Raw genomic sequence first — 18,077 nt, 5'->3', positions numbered from 1 at the left:
GCAAAGGGAAAGAACACACTCATGAACTGAGAAACTGAAACTCAAAACGCACGTTGAAGGATAAGCACGTTTGTCTCACTCCGCTCCCACCAGGCAACGCACCTAGATTTCTGATTTCTTATTGAATAGAGTTGCTACTGTTCACTGGAAAACTCACGACCACACCGAGACAAAGGAAGCTCAATCTTCAGAGGTGTGAACCAAGACAGATATTTAATATCTCCGTTTGCTTCCTTTGCATGGTAACCTGTAATTCGTATTTCTGAGGTTTCAGCAGCAGCTCTTCCACGGATGGCAGCACACGTGTCCCACCACCCGCGTGAGTCCCCAGGTCTAACAAGAGCTGGGTTTGAAGCACCCCAACGCCACCAACAACGCTGACTGAAGCGCTCTCACGTCCCACTGGAGCCTGGCTCGTGTCCCCACAGAGCCCAGAAAACCGCAGAGAATAGCTAAACAAGAAAAGTGACTGACGCGTTAGAAGAAACAGCCCCATCCCGGGGACCACCACAGTGCCAGACGCGGCGTCAGGCAGGATGCTTCCCTTCACCCCACGCTGAGGAGAGCGTGGGATGAGAGCAGGATGCTTCCCTTCACCCTCACGAGAGCAACCTCCATGCCATTCCCAATGCTCTCCTCCCCAGGGCTGTAACCGGGAGCGACGGGAGGGGAGGAGGTGGTTAAAAGCTCCTTCAGCATCTCTAGGCTTTCCCCCATCTAATCTCCGTCTTGGTGGCGTCTTGCTGCCAGGGTCAGCAAAACCAGCACATAGGATGGTTCAGGTCTTCAGGCCAAAAAGCAGACAATATTTTAACTGGTATGCTGTTTTTTGAAAAGGAAGAAGGAAAATAAAATCAATAAATCCGCCCTCTGAAGAGCTATCAATACCGTTAGCCGCAGTGGAAACCTGCCATTAATTCACTACTGGCACCCAAGGGGAGCAGTCTGTGCCTTGAAATAGAAAAAACTAGGAAAAAATAAATAGAAAAACTAAACTAACCTGACTAGAAAAAAAAAAAAAAGTGTGCTATGAACAATAAACTGAAGCTTAAATCTTTGTGGTCATTAAAATCCAGCAGGAGTGTATATATGGTTTTATTTTCTCTAATGTATATTTTTTTTTACAATAAACATTTAGCATTTTTAAAATAAATTAATACTGTCCACTCACACGCCAGGAAGATTTAACCAGAACGCACCTTCCTATCTTTTAAAAATTGATAATCTGTGAGGATACTAGGCTTACTTTGGAATAAGAAAATATTCAAATGCACCAAAGGTCCCTGTAGCTTAATTAGCTTTACTGCTTTCCATGCAAACAGTGAGTGAACATTTAGAGAGTGAACAATTAGTGCCTCTGGGTTACAAGGGGAAGATGAAAAGCAAAAAAGTAACCAGAATTCTCCCCTTTAACGAAGTACAGCTTCTCCCCAAAGGTCACCTGATGAACCTCGCATCATCTTGCCCTTTCCACTTACCTTTTTTCTTGGTTTCTCCTCCTTCCCTCTCTCTCTTCGGACTCAATTCCCGATGTTTTAAGGCTCCTCTTCTCTACCCATGTCAGTACAAAAGAAATACCAAAGTCGCCTGCACCGATTTGGGACATTCCCACCCCCTAAGGCACAAACCAACTTCGTACTATCACCCAAGAGCCACTGGACACGGGGGTATGAAGGAACAGTAACTTGTAACGGTAACTGGCCAGAGCGATTTTGTATCTGATTATATTAAAATAGCTGTAGTTATTTTACTGCAAGTTAACGAAAGACAAATTTTATCCTACCTGGCTTAGGACCATGGGGCACAAGCTCAACTCACATCTTTGTCTTTGAGCGAGAGACACTGTTTTCCATATAGTCTCTCTGGAGAGGACTCCAGGCTCTCCATGAATTTTGGCACAGTTTCTCTACAGACAGGTATCTCAATACTTGCACACCATGTTAGCAGATACTACTTAGGAGCTCAAACCTTCCAATTTGGAACCACGTGGCAACTGTACTCATCTTAAAACATAACATTAAGTAGATTAAATGCAGCTAGCAAAGGCCCTAGAATGATTTTACCATTGAGGACCAAGTAGATAATTTCATTCCCATCACGATAGCTGGATTTCTAAAGCCAATATTTAATTGGCATGGACATTACCAAACCAGCTGCTGCCACTGGAAAAGGTTCGTTCCTGGGCCTGAATTCCCACAAATACCCTTAAGAATAATTCTGCAAGATCCACTTTCTGGAGGACACTCTCAAATACGTTGTCTAACGCTGCACACGAAGCCTGTGTTCCACGCACCATCTAGTGGCAAGACCACAGATGTGATGGCAGAGATGAACATCTCACACCTGAGACGGAACCACAGAGAAATCATTGCTGAAGCCTGCAATGGACTCATCACTCCGTTGGGGACTTACAGCTGCTTCAAGGCAGCAAATTTTAAAACTACAAACAAGCTGAACACTCCGGGGTGTGTGGTATTCACGGAAACGCTGAACTAGATCGTTTATTTCAAAGCAAAGCGGTGCCAACACACTGAAGGCGAGCTCTGAAGAGACACTGGGGTGCCAGTGAGACGTCTTGTGCTTCAGTGCTTTACACAGCAAGCCTGCTCAGATGTTTTATGTTTTCTGCTGCTAGCAATGGGAACATCATATAAGCGTCTGCATTGTTACACACTCTGATATAGAAGAACCCCCCCAGAAAGAACATGATATTATAATAAACTAAGGACAAGAGTTAGCAGAATCTCATTCCTAAAAAAAGAAGATAAAAGAAATCTTAACTTTGCTCCCCTTGTATGGTAAATTAATGGAACCTTTGAATCCCTTTCCCGCTGCCAGACTCCAAGTCTACTCTGGGCTTTCTGGGGTGGGGAGGGAAGAGGAAGGAACGAGCCAGGTCTACTGGACACAGACAAAACCCATGGAGCCTGCACGACTGATCTGACTGACTGCCTTGGGAAGGTCAAAAGATGGCCAGACATGAAGACGTCGGGTTGAGACGCGAGTAGGTTTGGAAGCAGGTGTTCCACAAAACTCTGGAGGCATTACTAACCAGGTCTTCACTTCGCAATCCAAACCCAAGCGATTCAAGTAGCTTTTGAATCTGCAGATCTAGAAAGTTACGATAAGCACAGGGAAGTCTTTCTGGGATTCTCCAGTTTCTTACATCCATCCATTTTACCCCTAACACACTTCGCTCACTCCGGCTGCACGTGCCACTCTCCAGGAAAAACCTTTAGGAATTAAGTTAAAATATGAATTAGACTTCAAGAAGGTTTGAAACAGATATTGGATTTATTGGTCAGCTATGAGTAGGAAAATACATTGGTAAAGAAAAAGAAGACCCTGTATATAAATATAATACTAACTAGTTAAAATTTGACCAAGAAGAAAGTTCCACTGAAGAGAACAGTAAAAGCCCTTGTTTACCATCAGACCATATTCAGTTTCCCATTTATCTTATTGAAGAGCTGCCTATAGACAAATGCAACATTCTTTGAGCTTAGTGCAGATAATGTGCTGGTTTTTGTTACATGAATGGTAAACAAGAGTTAGTCCAGTGCATTACACATTATACAGAAGTACTGTGAATAAAGACTAAGATATTCTATTTTAGACACTACTTAAACATACCAAGACACTTAAGTATTACAAATTTATGCAACCAAAAGAAAAGAATAGCAGTTAACATACTAAAAAATACTGTGTCCGGCTGGATGAAAAAGGCTTGCTACTTAAGCGGTTAACTGAATTTTTTAAAGTTTTACAGTGTAATTAGTTGGGTTTTTTTCCCCAATGGCGGTGTAATTATTTTGTCTTTCACACAGGTTTTGGGAGGTTGGAAAAGCAAACCTTAAACTATTTTCTAACTCTGCTCTAAAAGAACAACTTGAGAGATCTGCTGAAGTTACATCAAAGACGCATACACACAATGTGCTTAAAGTGAGTTTTGTCAAACGCTAGCCAAATTGACCTTTTTTTTTTTTTAAAGCTGCTAAAAGGACAAAATAATTACACCACGCACCGATTTATATGCTTCCCCCCCTACTTGTGTTATGTTAAAAGCAGTAACTTGTGGTATTAGTCTTGTACTCTAATCGATTCTTTCAGTTAAAGGTGTATTTCAGTTTACACTCTGACACCCAGAATTCTTGGTGAATGTAAATTAAACTAGACAAGATATGGCTGACTGTACTTTAAGTGGAAAAAAAGCCTGGTCTAACCTAAATAAATCCTTTCAACCCCAAGGATGTTCTGTGACTTTTGCTATATGTGCTTTTACAACAAGAACACTGAAGGTACGTTATGGCAACACCCAAAACCACCTCGAATAAAAATATTGCAAATAACCATTTTGTGTTAAAAACTATGAAGCAAACATTTTGATTTTGTGAAGACACAGTTTATTGCCTTATTCTATGTTATAGCTGGAAATTGAGACTTTTGAGTTAGATTTGTTTGACACAGGAATATATTTGCTTTGAAAGATTGTGTGACAAAGTTTCTCTCAGCTCTGTTTCGGTGCCATCTGATCTTTCCCTATATTCAAAATATTTCTCCTTCCTTTAGCCCCCGAGTCACAGCTGCAGCCCAGTTAAAACCCAGTGAAGTCAAAGGAGTGTCTTCAATGTATTCAGTGGGTTTTCAATTGGGACCTGATGGACTACTATAAAAGCTGGAGGAAACGGTTATTTGAATGGACCCTTAGACCGTAAGGTGACTAAGCAGGAACAGTTGTGTCTCCAAAAGCACAAGGGGCCATATTTTAACATGCTGTCATAAATTCAAATATTTTTGTAAGACTAAGCAATACAGGAGAACACGTATTGGATAAAGCTCAAACCTTTAGAATCTAACAAGTGCACTCAAGCTCCAGCATCTATTAAAGTAAATTATCCCCCTCTAAGAAATACAAAATGAGTAAGTGCTTCCCTTCCCCTTCTGTAAAGCTTTCTGGACTCATTACACAATCCAGATAATCAGAAAAGAAAAACAGTTTGCTCAGTTCGACAAGCTAAATTGGCTCATCACCACTGGAAATTGTCATGATGTACATTACCAAGACATCATTAAGGAAACATGAGTAAAACACCTTTTATTCACACTTTACAAAAAAACCCAAAAAAACAAACAGAAAAAAAATAACACTACGCATTAAGTCTACTACAGCAATACTACCAGCATTTCAATGTACTGATTATAAACTGGACATGTTTGGTGTTTTCACAACTAAAACCGAAACAAAATAACCCCAAGAGATCAGGTCCCAGACAAGGATTCAAGATCAAAATTCCTCCTACTGAAATTTTAAAATGTACATTTTACATAACCAAACTGTTTGCAGTTTTGACTTTCAGCTTACAAACAGAACGGTTTGAGCACACTCAAGTGCTGACTACTTTTCAATAAAATTTTGAATCATTATTACCAATCCACTCTCTTATATATAAAAATTCACAATATTTAGAAAGTTTTCTCTTAATGCTCAGTGTCCTTTTGCTTCCCTGCCCGCAGCTGAAACAAAAGCTGTTTAAGACCAAGCTCTCTAGCTCCATTTTTTGTTTTTCTTTTTACATTGATTATTCAAGTTGTATTAGTTTAAGGAGATGATAAAGTCTCCCTTTTAGGATACAAATAGACAAGTTAAATTTGTAAGCTGTTACATACTTGGCTCCATGACACAAATGGCACTGAGGGTACACTACGACTTTAGCCTTGCTTGACACTTTAAAATAAGACTTGGTCACTTTAAAAAAAAAAAAAAATGATCTGAAGAATTGTCTTTGGGACCTGTATTGAAAATGCATTTATTTTACACTGCTTCATCAATAGAAAACGTAGGGTCGGGGTTTTTTTCTTCAAGGAATTATACTTTCTGAAACTGAGGAACACACTTAAACGAAAGAGAGTTCACATGATAGTAATTCTTAGTGGGAAAGACGGCACTGTGCAATGACACTGAAAGAAGCAGTGCATGGGTATTAGAAGCTAGAAACTGTGTACCCATAACCTGAACATGTTCAAAAAGTGTGATATTCAATGCTTCACAAAGGAAAAAAAGATGCCACAGCTTATACAAAAGTATCTTCATAAAATTTTCACAAGTGTTAACATTATTTAAAAAAATAAAAGAGGATGCACAGGATCTCTCTGCATGCACAGGCAGTGCTAGTTGAGAACAAATTTAAGCAGGCACAGTGGAGATAGGACGAGTATTTAAAACAGAAATGAAGAAGCTGTACACAAGTAACCCTAAATTTTACTTCAAAAGTTAGAGATGAGAAAAATATCTGACTGTATACACATCAGCAATAACTTTCAATCCATACAGGTCTACTTATATTCACTGCTTAGCTTATCTGTTCTGTGAGAACTCTATGCTTTTTTTTTTTTTTAAATCAGAAATAGACAGAACATATTTAGTTATCTCTGTCAGATATTAAGATCTTATAGGTTTGGATTTAAAAAGCAACGTTCTCAATTGAACATAAAAAGTAGTACAAAAGGGCTAACGAAACCCTAACAGTGCAAATCATTAGCAGAGAAAACCTGTGACAACCTCTTTTACAAGCTGGCCTTTATAACACATGAAAACAGATAAAAATTTAGCCTTAGTTTACAATACAATCATTTTCCAAATCTGATTTTTCTTTTTTTAAAGTACAAAATCTCATAAATCAGGTTTTCTGTTGTTCATATACAATCAATAAAGGCTAAATTCAAATTCTATACTTTACAAACAAGTCTGAAAAAGGAAGGAGTGAAGTACGGAAGAATGTTCTGTGGATGTTCCTACTGGCCTCAAAAAAGTAGTGCTACAGATAACTGTGCAAAGAGAATATACTGTATAACAATTCCCTATTTCAAGGCATGAAAATGTCACGTTGGATAAAAGAAACAGGAAGGTTAATTGTAACGTATTAAAGAAAGGCGCAAATGCACCGATCGCTGTCGAACAGTATACAAAGTACATTGGGCTCAGAATTGTGTCTGTTGATAGCACCTGGCTTTTACTATGTCTTTAGCAAATAATTAGATTTAAGATTAAGATTATTACGAAAAAAATCCCTGTTGGCCATACCTCACTCCTCTATATTCAGATTTTACAATTGTACAAGTTAAATTGAGGTTGCCCTCTAAAATGTACTGACTACCTCCTGCCAGGGAGATGGATTCCATTTACAGGAGGCAGGAAAGGCAGCAAAAGCTCCAGTTGTGCAAAAAGTGAGAAGTGGTCAGAAGGGATAAGTGGATGTGGACAACCACTTATATTGTTCTCTATTAACCAATGATGATCCAAAGGTCCAAGAATGCCAAGTATGTTTAGCTGAGGTTTAGAATAGAAGATGTAGTCAATAATACCCTAAAATAAGAAGAGAAAGAAAAATCGATTATTAGTTTACGTTCTTGACTCAAGTTATTGTTCCAAACAAAAGCTGAGCTCAGTATTACAAGTAAGGGAAAGGCTACCGTTCCTTCTCCACACAACATCACCGACTCAGGAGACTTCTGCTTCCCATACCCCATGGGGAGCTCAATACAGATTAGGAAAACAAAAGAAAAACTATCACTTCTGCTCTGCTTTTGTGGGTTGTAATTTCCAACCTCCTACAAAGCTTTAAATCACGTTCCTCTGATTTTGAAGAGGAAGACAACCATCTTTGCTTCCCTGGGCAACAGAGCACTGAGAGTTTTCCAGTAGCAACATGGATCATCTCCTTGCAGCTGACAGCTTAAGTGCCCCTGCTGTACTGTTTCATTTAGCTTGGAGTATTAAAATACAGAATCTTCCTATTTACAGGGAGGGTTAACAGCATCCCAACTCTCACAAATCTATTACATATTACTAATCTACTACATATTACTAACAATGAAAAGGAAAATTTGGTTTCTAGGAGACTGAAGTGTCGTGCACACTAGTTCACTATGTTTTAAATATAAACTTGGCGAATTCACTGTTAGCTACCCAAACAGGTTAACTTCTTTGTTAAACAATTTTGTACAGCAAATCCCATTAGTTAAACTTCAAAATGGGAAACTTTTCCAAACTACCAGCCAAGTCCTTACCTTGAAGTCAAATGTATAATTTGTATAAGGCATTAGACCATTCTCATAGGCACTCTTCAACTTGAAACCATGTGTAATTCTTCCATTTGTTGTTCCATTTTTCCCATTACAGCTGAAGTTAGTAAGACTTTCATTGTATCTCAGTTCCTTAAAATCTTTGTGGTTTGTTTCCACTCCACCAGTGCTCAAGTACTCAACAACACCTATTAGGAGACACATCCACACAAGAAGGTATTAACAAGCCTTCAGCAAATAAGAACGTGCAGGTACTTTGAGTCATACATGCAACTTTATGCTTTATATAAGCAAAACCTTAACACACACATACTATACAGTCAGCAGTAGTTATTTTAAAATATTGCAAGACAATGTATATTTGTGTCAAGAGCAAAGTCACCTAGGAGAGAGAGACATGCTTTCATTAGAAAAAATGAGAAGATTAGTAAGAGGGGGAAGAAGGAAAAAGTGGAAGTAAAATTCTATAGCTGCCAGGTGGGCAGCTTCCTCCTCTCCTCTCCTCCTCTCTATGCTCAAGTCTTGGCTTTCAATGTTCTTCAGCTGAAACGTTGGGAAAAAAAAAAAAGCCAACTTTTGTAACACCACTTCAGATAAAGAGGCTGCAAGGCCAAAATGACAGGATTTGTGTGTTGGAAAACTATGATCGTGCCTCTTCATTTCAGAATAGCTGTGTTGAGGTTCCAGAAGGTAGAAGAAGCGATTAGTTGTTCTGAAGACACAATCAGACACGTGAACTGGCTATTGCAATACCACTAGCAATACTTGTCTTTCTGGGATCAAAAAGAATGAGATTTCCAGTACTGCTGAGCAGCAACGGCTCCTGTCAACCCTAGCAGAGACCGGAAGGAACGGGTATCAGGAATGGAGATTATTATATTGAACAACTAGCAATAAGAAGGAAGGATGGCTCTTGAGTTCAGCACTTCAGGTGGGTACCCCAGGAAGGCTCAGAAGGCAATCACCGTATCTGTTCTTTTCTTGCATTTTTTTTTTTGACTTGGTGGCAACTTTATAAAGTTGTATGTTAGTAAAGAGGTCTGAGGAATCCCTTTCCAGCAGGAGATGTACTGAATTTTAGAAGATCTAAAACATTTGAGCTCCAGGAAATTATTATACGGTGGCAACTTTAAAGAGAAGAACCTTTCTTCTCACACTTAAAATTAAGAAAATCCAATTATCAGCAACATACCAGGTTTCCAGCTATTTTTGGAAGACATTTTCTTCCTTTCCATTCCTGCATTGTAAGGTAACAATGAAAATGCCTCTGAAAGACCAGACATAGCTATACTAATGAACAGGCAATGAGGTCACTCAAGACAAACAGTTCTACCTTTTCTCTCTTCCTTTTCTTATTTTCTTAGTACTTTTAGAGCTTATGACACCAAACAACATATTCTTTAAGGTGAAAACTCCTTTAGAAAAGTCAGATCTTTAAATTTAAATTGTTACACACTTGAAACAGTCTAAAATAAAAAAAAAATAAATAAAAATAGAACTCTTACCAGAGTCTGGTAGAGAATTGAGATCTGCACACAGTACAAGTGGAATGGTTCCAAGTTCTCCCGAAACACCAGGTTTGAGACTACGAGAAGCTTTATCAATAATGTTCTTTACCTCGGACAGGAACATCATAGTCTGAACCAGCTTCACATCGGAATAATCTGGGTCCCAATGCATATGTGCATTAGCTACAAGAACTAGCTGCTTTTCCATCCCAAGATGTGGCTTTCCAGCTAAAATTCAAAATCAATTATTTACCTTACAAGGTCAACAACAGAACACACTATTACTGAATTTTAAACAAGATGTTTTGTGGGAGGAAAAAATAAAATAAAATACCAGTATAATCTGAAGGAGGTTAATACCATTTAAGAGGGTCATACAACTCCTCTTACATCTCCTAAGTGTTGCAGTTGATATAAAGCACTAGGAATAATTGTGTTTTGCATTCAAGACCATTAACAGACAGACTATCTTGTTATAGGTAATGCTTATGTATCTAAGAATACTGTGAATTAACATAAAAAACAGATAATCCTAATTACAGGCAAATAGTGTCATTCTAAAAAATTAAACCAGTTTTCCTCAGATTGTGATGGTAAACAGGCACTTCTCATATCTTATCAGACAATGAGCTCTGAATTTTAAGTTATACACATAATAAGCTACCTCTCTTGCTAGAAGTGCTTCCTAAAAGGCTTGTTTGTTAGAATCTGAATTAATAAAATACCATTTGGATAAATATAACACAGGTTGAGTATGTACCCACTGCAATACCTATAAAGCCAATTTACATTTGCTAAATTAAGAATGAACAGGGCAGAACAAACAGGTTGTATAAGCACAACAGTGAAGAAAACAACAAGCTAAAATCATGCAGATACATGATCCAGAAACACACAACTAACACTAATTGATTCTTTGATACCTGCATGTAACTTCAAGCAAAAAAGAAAAGTCACTCAAACTGAAGTCTTTGTATTTTTTAAGCAAAAAGGTATAAGTGGGGAAAAAAAAATCCTCACCATTTAAGCAATATGACTTTTCCCCAAATCCTCTTTGAAAATAAATTTGTCTGAGCACACAATGTGCAAAGTTCTATTCATCTGCAGAACCTAGTTTCTCTGACTTACTATAACAAAAGTCTTTTTTTTTTCATTTCCAAAATACACTCTATTAAAAAATTCAACTAAATAGGACTTACATGACATTTCTATCAATTCCTTTCGCAGTTCTAACAATACAGCAACTCCAATGTTGTCTTTTGTCATAACTCTGTTCAGCATCGCTTCTGAACCTTCTGAGTTTGCCATAGCTAGTTGATTAAACTCAACAGTATGTTTTTGAACCAAAGTAAATCTGAAAGAGAAACACCATATGTATTTTTTTTTCAGCAGCCAGATAGAAAAAGAAATGTTATGGATAACTCTCCTTTTAATTAAAGCTCAAACATATTAATGGTGTGAAAAACTCAGCCAATCATATAATTTCACAAAATCCTAAACTGAAATCAAAGCATACATTTTTCCTAGCAATTTTTATATATTTTATACTACCTTAGTTTCAATTAAAAGATTTTATTTCCAGAGAAAGAGAGATTCAGAAACTATAGAAAAGGAGTGCTTTTTTCTAATTCTGCACCAGTTTCTATTTCAAAGATGCAGGTTTAAGAGAGAGGGACTAAATAATTTTTCTAAACCAAAAGGTATCAAATCTGGCACCTACATTTACTTATGGACACAAAGGAATGGAAGGAAGAGGAGGAAGGGAAATTATCACCCTTATGTCCATACAGCACAGTGTGACACAATCAGTAAGTGCTGCAACTCTTAAATAATGTTTGGTTTTGTTATTTTTCCACAGGCAAGCAGTGATAATAAGTGCCTTGTCTTTTGCTTTATCAGAAGGCTAATGTACCAAAAAGTCAATGTCATCTGAGGTCTTATTACAGCAATTTTGAGGATTATCAATTCCTTTACTCAAAAAAAAAAAAAAAAAAAAAGGCAAGAAAACAAGACAATTGCTTCATTTTTCATTATTAACACCTAACGGTTGGAACACGCACACTCAACAACTGAAGTGTAATTTAGTGATCTCCTAATCTGCATTGCTCCAACAGCACGAAATTTCAACTTAAACAAAACTTTAGGGTAAAATTTGCTATTGCTAGTTACACACAGAATGACTTCTGTTGTACAGACCATTTTTTCTAATGGTAAGAATGCTGCAAAAGAAACACTGAACGGCTACAAAAAGAGCGACTGATGCCGAACCGTTTGAGGTATAGACTGGCCTGAGAAACGATGTGAAAGAGAGCAAGAGATGATAGAAGGCTTTGCAAAACACATCACTTACTTTTCTGTTTTGAAAAATATTGCACAACCATCAACATGTTTTCTTTCCTGTTCTGACATTGTCCTAGCTCTAGATTTTGGACTGAAGAATCCATTGTAGCCACGTTCTTTCAGTTCTACCAGGAAAAAACTGTAGTACTGTTCCGTTTCAACCTCCTATAAAGTTACGAGACAGCACAGCGTGAATGTACTATTAGCAAAATATAGAAGATTGATATTATTTAGATTCTTCAGAAGTGTAAATCACTTCCAAATTAGATTTAAGGGAAAAAATTGTAAGAATTAAGTACCTCAGAGAATGCAAATTTGAGAGCAATATCCCTATTTTAAGAAAATATAAAGGAATTTCTGTAATCCCCAGAGTTATGATTATCTCAAGCCCTTTATTTGAAAATGTGTCAATTATAGCCCCACATGCACACGCAGGCACAAAAACACCCCCACACACATTTCTTTGATCAGCAGCTGCTGGTTCGCATTCCAACTGTGTGGGCTGAAAAGCATTCTTTTGATGTCAAGCAGCAAATAACGTTCTAAACACCACTTCTTTTTTCTTTTGTTTTCAGAAGGTTTTGAAAACAGACCGTTTACTGTAAATACATTTAATCTGGAGAAACTGGCACAAGGGAATAGAAAAGGAAAAGAAAGAATAGTATGTATTTTACCTGAAGACTTATGATGTCAGCGTTGCAGCTCAGGATTTCCTGCATAATGGCTTTTTTTCTGTATTCCCAGTTCAATGCCCAAGATGGACAGTAGCCATACAGCTGCCGGGTAGCGTATTTGTCACAGAGTACGTTGTAACACATGACAGAGAACAAGGCTGCAGAACAATAATTTTACTTACACACTGATATATTTAACAGGAAATATATATATATACACAATTATGTTCTTCATTTCTGTCTTCTGCAAATTTATCAATTCACACTTCCTTTGTTTCAACCAAAACACAGCACATACATCTATACTAAAAAAAATAATTGTTAGTCCTTCTAAGAAGATAAATTACATGACTTACGGCAGCTGTCTTCTAGCATTTAACCAGAAAAAAAACCCCAACCCCCCGATTTATATAGTTAATGCAGTAAATAGCAGACAAAGGTACTTTATACTAACTGGTGCTCAACTGTGAAAAGCCTAAAACACGGTCAGTGTATTTGAACACTTAACATTTGCTAGCTATACAGAGGTTTGCAAACTCTTCAAATAGATTATTTAAAATCTACCTCAATTATTACCACCACAAACTGCAACAGATCCATAGGCAGGGTAAGGATCCCTTCCCACAATGAAAAAGTATAGGCAAAGTAAAAACCCCAAATGTTTTCACCTCTAAAAAGCTTACAATTCATGTGTAAAGACAAGAAACTTCTACTCTCTGTATACCTTTGGAACAGGAGTGATAATGAGACAGTTTGGGGCAATGTGACAGGTAATGGCAGCATGGATTTGGGGTTTGTTTTGTTGTGTTTTTTTTGTTTAAGAAACGCTAAGGAATTTACAGTACAATAATGAAATACTTGGAGGCTCATTGGGAGCTCCTCTCAAATGTGGAGTGCAACTCAGGAAAAAAAAACCTCATGACAATTGTTTGAAGATTTAGCAAATTGAGGCAACAGTCTTGGGCTGATTCGGGGTCAAAGTCCAGCGTTTTGAAAATAAATAGGTGACAGCAAAAGACAAGCTGCATTAACATCACGATCTCTGAAGCAACCACTCTAAAAAAATAAATCAATAGGGGAAAGTAACGAACATCAGTCCTGAAAGAGAAGACACTGCAATAATTGAGAAATACACTAAGATTTTTGGTGTGCAGGTAAACAGAAGAGGCTATATTTTAGACAATTCATGCAGAAAAAATGAGTAAACAATTAAACATGACCTGAATCCCAACAGCAAGAAAAGTGCTGAGACAAAGATGATACACTGGTTACTTAAGAGGAAAAAATTCTACATTTTTGGGAAGTTACGCTCATGTTCTTCCATTTTTTTATTCTTCAAGAAATGTTCAATTAAGCCTGTTATAATTCAACTACTTGACTAATTGTGGACAACAGTTTCAATTCCTGTGAGGAGGACATTAATTAAAAAGAAATTACTTTATAGTAAAAGGTGGGTAAATCTGGAACAGGTGTTCCAATTGAGATAGAACTATTTCAGCTGGCTGGTCGGCACTGCACAGATGACTGGTTAATTGAAGCATCAAAAAGTTTTAAACAGATAGTGAAACACAGCTTTTCTAAGAGAAAAACTTTTTTAAAAAAGGCAAAGTCTTACAGTACCTGTTGGTCTTGTACGGTCTGGTTCTTGCAACATAATCCAAGATCTTGGAGGTGGTTGTTCTGTTGAAACTACGGGAACATTTTAGAGATACAACAAGTGATAATCACATTTATTTGACACAGCAGAAATATATGTTTTAAGAATGATCACTTACTTCTTTTTGCAGTACCTGCCAAATTATCAAGCAAATAGTTCAGTAGCCTTCGTGTCCCATCTGGTTCCTGATAAAGGTTCAGAATATCCTGTGTAAGTGGATTTCCTGCAAACAGATTTACAGAAATACCGAATAAAATATACAGAACCATCTGAACTTACATATCAGTGTTTAACGCTGGCATCTCTGAGAAAAGATACTGCACCTACTACGAACTACCGAGAGGTTTCAGATTTCCTGTCCTCCATCCCACAAAACACGAGATGTGTGAACAGCTCTAGTGAAGTGAACTACGTTCCCTCCTGTGTCTGTTTTCTGATTGACCACCCCAAGCGCGGTCCTTGGATCCGCCAGTAGGGAAGAGCTGGTACAACACACATCAGAGCTGCTGAGGCCAAACACAGCAGCCACCTCTGCTCCCTTTGCTCAACGCGAGTGAAACATCCACCATCAGTTTATTTGCCAGTCACACCCGAGCAGAGCCTATCATCTGCCAAACGCATAAGCGGACTGTAAAGTTTTCAAGGACAATGCACATTGTAATATCTGACTTTAAGAGGGAGAAAAACAGACTTTTGAGACTTAACAGTGTTTAGAGGTACTGTATCACTCAGCGCTCCTGATACTGTGATACAAGTTCCCCCAAGGTCAGCAATTTTATAGCTAGAATCTATACAGTTAAAAAAAAAAATTTGGAAAAAGATTTATATTGCTGCTTGCATAAACAGCACAACACCCTACAGCAGTACAAAGTGTGTTCCCTTTCTGGCTGGAGTTGGACACCTGCAGTTAACTGCAGGCTATTTCTTAAAGCAGCATTGTATCCAACCCCTGTGCAAGCAATGGAAAGCTTCCACTCTGCAGACAGAGAAGCAAACCTTTTCATGTGTGAAGAGCTTTGCCAAACTGGTTTTCTTTTTCTAAATAACAATATTTATAAACTCTACTTACATGGAGTAAGTAGCTACATCTGGGATTACTACTCAGTAACATTTTATGAACTAGCAGTCTACAGCCATTGCATCTCTGAAGCGATGATCATTAAACAAGCACGGACATCAAGAAAAAGTAGTGATACCTTTCAGACCCAAAGTCTGTAACTGGAACAGTTTTCCCAGCTCAAAAGGTAAAACTCGTAACAGGTTGTTATTTAAATGTAGTTCCCTGTAGACAGAGAAGAATCATACAGGACTGAAAACAGACCAACACATGTCTTCAGCAGTATAGTACAAAAAGTTTAACTAAAAGAGAAACAATATACTAGCAAACCACAATATTGAAGAACTCAAAGATTCGACAGCAATAGTTAGGGAAACCTGCTGTACTCAAACACACGCACACACAGAGACAAAATACATATTATGTTGAAGTATGAATTACAATAAGATATACAAAATTCTTCTCGAAGAGAAACACCGAGCTGAAAGAATGGCAGTGGCGTAGGTATCATTACATTTTTCAGGTATCATTACACTTTCTCTCTTGGATGAAAGAATTGTTTTCTCTAATGATATTTGCCCCCGTGGAACCCACCCCCTCTACACAGCGAAGGGGATAATGGCAAATCCCACCAGTTCTTTCAAGCATATCAAGAGAATCTGGTTTACAGCTGAGCTTTCCAAGATAACATATTACAGTGTTTATTTTTTTACTCCTCTTTCCACAAAGATCAGAAATCTTACTGCTCTGGCACCTCTTTCTTCAAGTACCTGGAGGAAAAAGACAGATGAAGGAGCCTCGGGCAAGCTTTGCCATAGAGACCAAACCCAGAGCTCCAGATGTGGGAGCCGGCTGACCCCGTGCCAATTCTTACGTGTGAGAGCACAAATTATTTCTGTGGCTCAGGATATTGCCAATGCCCAGTGTTGAATTACCGCTAGTTTGAACGACTTCCCAAAAGCTCTGAGAAGTGTCTGCAGCAACAGCCAGCCTGAAACCTAGAACTCCATCGCAGCTGAGACCTGCGGAGCGCTATCACGTAGGATGCGCTTACGGGTTTTTCTTCACTTTCACCCCAGTGAAAAGAAATGAGGGATCAGCTGCAATTACTGGGGACAGAGAACGTACGGTGGATTAATACACTAGCTTTCCACATCTAGAGATCTGGACTCAAGCGTTATGTGCAGGTCACAAACAGGAAACTAGTGTGATCCTACACATTTCACATTCACAAGATTTAGCCTTCTCTACTCAGAAGAGACGTCAGACTTGGAAGAACTGAAGCTTCATAGGATCAGCCTGAATAAACTGGGAAAAGTGCTGGGAAGAAGGTAAAACACCTTTTGACACTACTGATGACTACACTGTGCTAAACTAACTCCACGTCACGAGCATTAAGTTTACAGCAATATTTTAAAAGGAAAGAGACTGATGAAAATGAAGGGACATTAATGAAGTGCAAAGATGAATTTGAGAATGTTCCAGTAAATTAAGGATTGCCAACTCACAATACCTGAAGAGTGCATAAAGGAGGGAAGAAACCTGTTACTAATAACTGCCTTCAATTCAAATAGTCTGTTCTAAAGAAAGCTTTGTGTTACTACTCCGCAGCTGAAAACAACACACTACAATACAGAGCTACCAACTCCGCTCTAAAAAGCAAGGTCCCTTTGCTCAGCCTCCAAGGTTGAGACTTAACTGCTTTGGAATTTGAGCTTTTAGGACCAATTTTAATCAGCTAGTTTAATCCTCCCTAACAGAATGGACTTTTCTAAAGTAGAAGAAAATGCATATTTCTATGTGCAAACTTGCTTTGCTTCCAGTTTCATTAAAGCTGTGCTGGCAGTCCGTTTCCCTACTGTCTTCTTCTTTACTTCTAGTAGCACTCTCATCACTTGTAGACTCACTGCTTTCTGGATTTGAGAAAGCTGTCCATAAATGTCTTCAAAATTAAAAGCAATGAAGACAATTACTGGTAACTGTCAAATAAACCAAGATAAGGCTCTTCCTTTGGGTAAAAGGCAAAAGAACGTTGCCTGTAAATATATAAATGGTTTATATCATTTATATAAACATGGCAGTGTTTTTATAAAGTGAAATGCTGCAGCCTTAATTATAATCTAAATAGGCATCACTATCCATGTTTCACTTCCAAAACGAAGTATCATTCCATGCACATCTTGGCATTGTAAAATTGAGGGGAAAAAAAGGTGCGTGAGAACATTTTCTCCCCAGTTTGCACAGGAATACAGTTACATGACAGCAGAGGTGGGAAGGAGATGATACGAGACAAGTTGCAGTTGTTACAAAATAAACAGAATTAGTAATATTCTTAGCTATAGTTCTTATGAAGAATAAAGAGGAAAAAATTGTAGTTAGCGTGATTATGAATGTTTAATATGACCTTTTCCCTACCTATGTATTAAAAGCAATTTTTTGTGTATCAGTATTTCTTAGAGAAAAACACCACATAAAGATTTGTAAAAGAGTCTGGGAAGACACGCGTAAGAGAGGAAACCCGACCTGGAAAAATATAAAATGGGTGACTGCTATCAAACCGAGCAGTTTTGAAGCTCATTCTGTATAGCCACGCATCAGAACAGGAGATCACAGAAAAGCCAGCATGGCTATAGCTGCACAGACTACACCAAGTATTCAGGGAGACGGATAAAAAGAAGTGAGGAAAGGGGAATTTATTTATGCTTTTCATTTACTAGAACATAAAAATCATGCTGAAATTTAAACTGTTGCTACAAAGA

At 38.0% G+C, this 18,077-nt stretch overlaps 1 protein-coding gene across 4 annotated transcripts in view; it reads right to left on the bottom strand.

The window, feature by feature from the left end:
- Positions 1–3,270: 3,270 nt before the first annotated feature.
- Positions 3,271–18,077, bottom strand: part of CNOT6 (CCR4-NOT transcription complex subunit 6) — a 32,575-nt gene continuing 17,768 nt past the window's right edge. For 3 of the 4 annotated variants that reach the window (XM_063349057.1, XM_063349058.1, XM_063349059.1), the window contains exons 4-12: positions 15,458–15,543; positions 14,380–14,484; positions 14,225–14,293; positions 12,605–12,762; positions 11,941–12,095; positions 10,790–10,944; positions 9,588–9,818; positions 8,068–8,270; positions 3,271–7,363 (exon numbers count right to left, since the gene is read on the bottom strand). In XM_063349057.1, the coding sequence (XP_063205127.1) occupies positions 7,151–7,363; positions 8,068–8,270; positions 9,588–9,818; positions 10,790–10,944; positions 11,941–12,095; positions 12,605–12,762; positions 14,225–14,293; positions 14,380–14,484; positions 15,458–15,543 (1,375 nt within the window). In that variant the 3' untranslated portion in view covers positions 3,271–7,150. The remainder of the gene's footprint in view (positions 7,364–8,067; positions 8,271–9,587; positions 9,819–10,789; positions 10,945–11,940; positions 12,096–12,604; positions 12,763–14,224; positions 14,294–14,379; positions 14,485–15,457; positions 15,544–18,077) is intronic. The other variant, XM_063349060.1, reaches the window with a different exon arrangement.

Source organism: Chroicocephalus ridibundus, chromosome 11, assembly GCF_963924245.1.
Source record: "Chroicocephalus ridibundus chromosome 11, bChrRid1.1, whole genome shotgun sequence".
Classification (NCBI taxonomy): Eukaryota; Metazoa; Chordata; class Aves; order Charadriiformes; family Laridae; genus Chroicocephalus; species Chroicocephalus ridibundus.
This window is presented reverse-complemented; position numbering and strand designations above follow the sequence as displayed.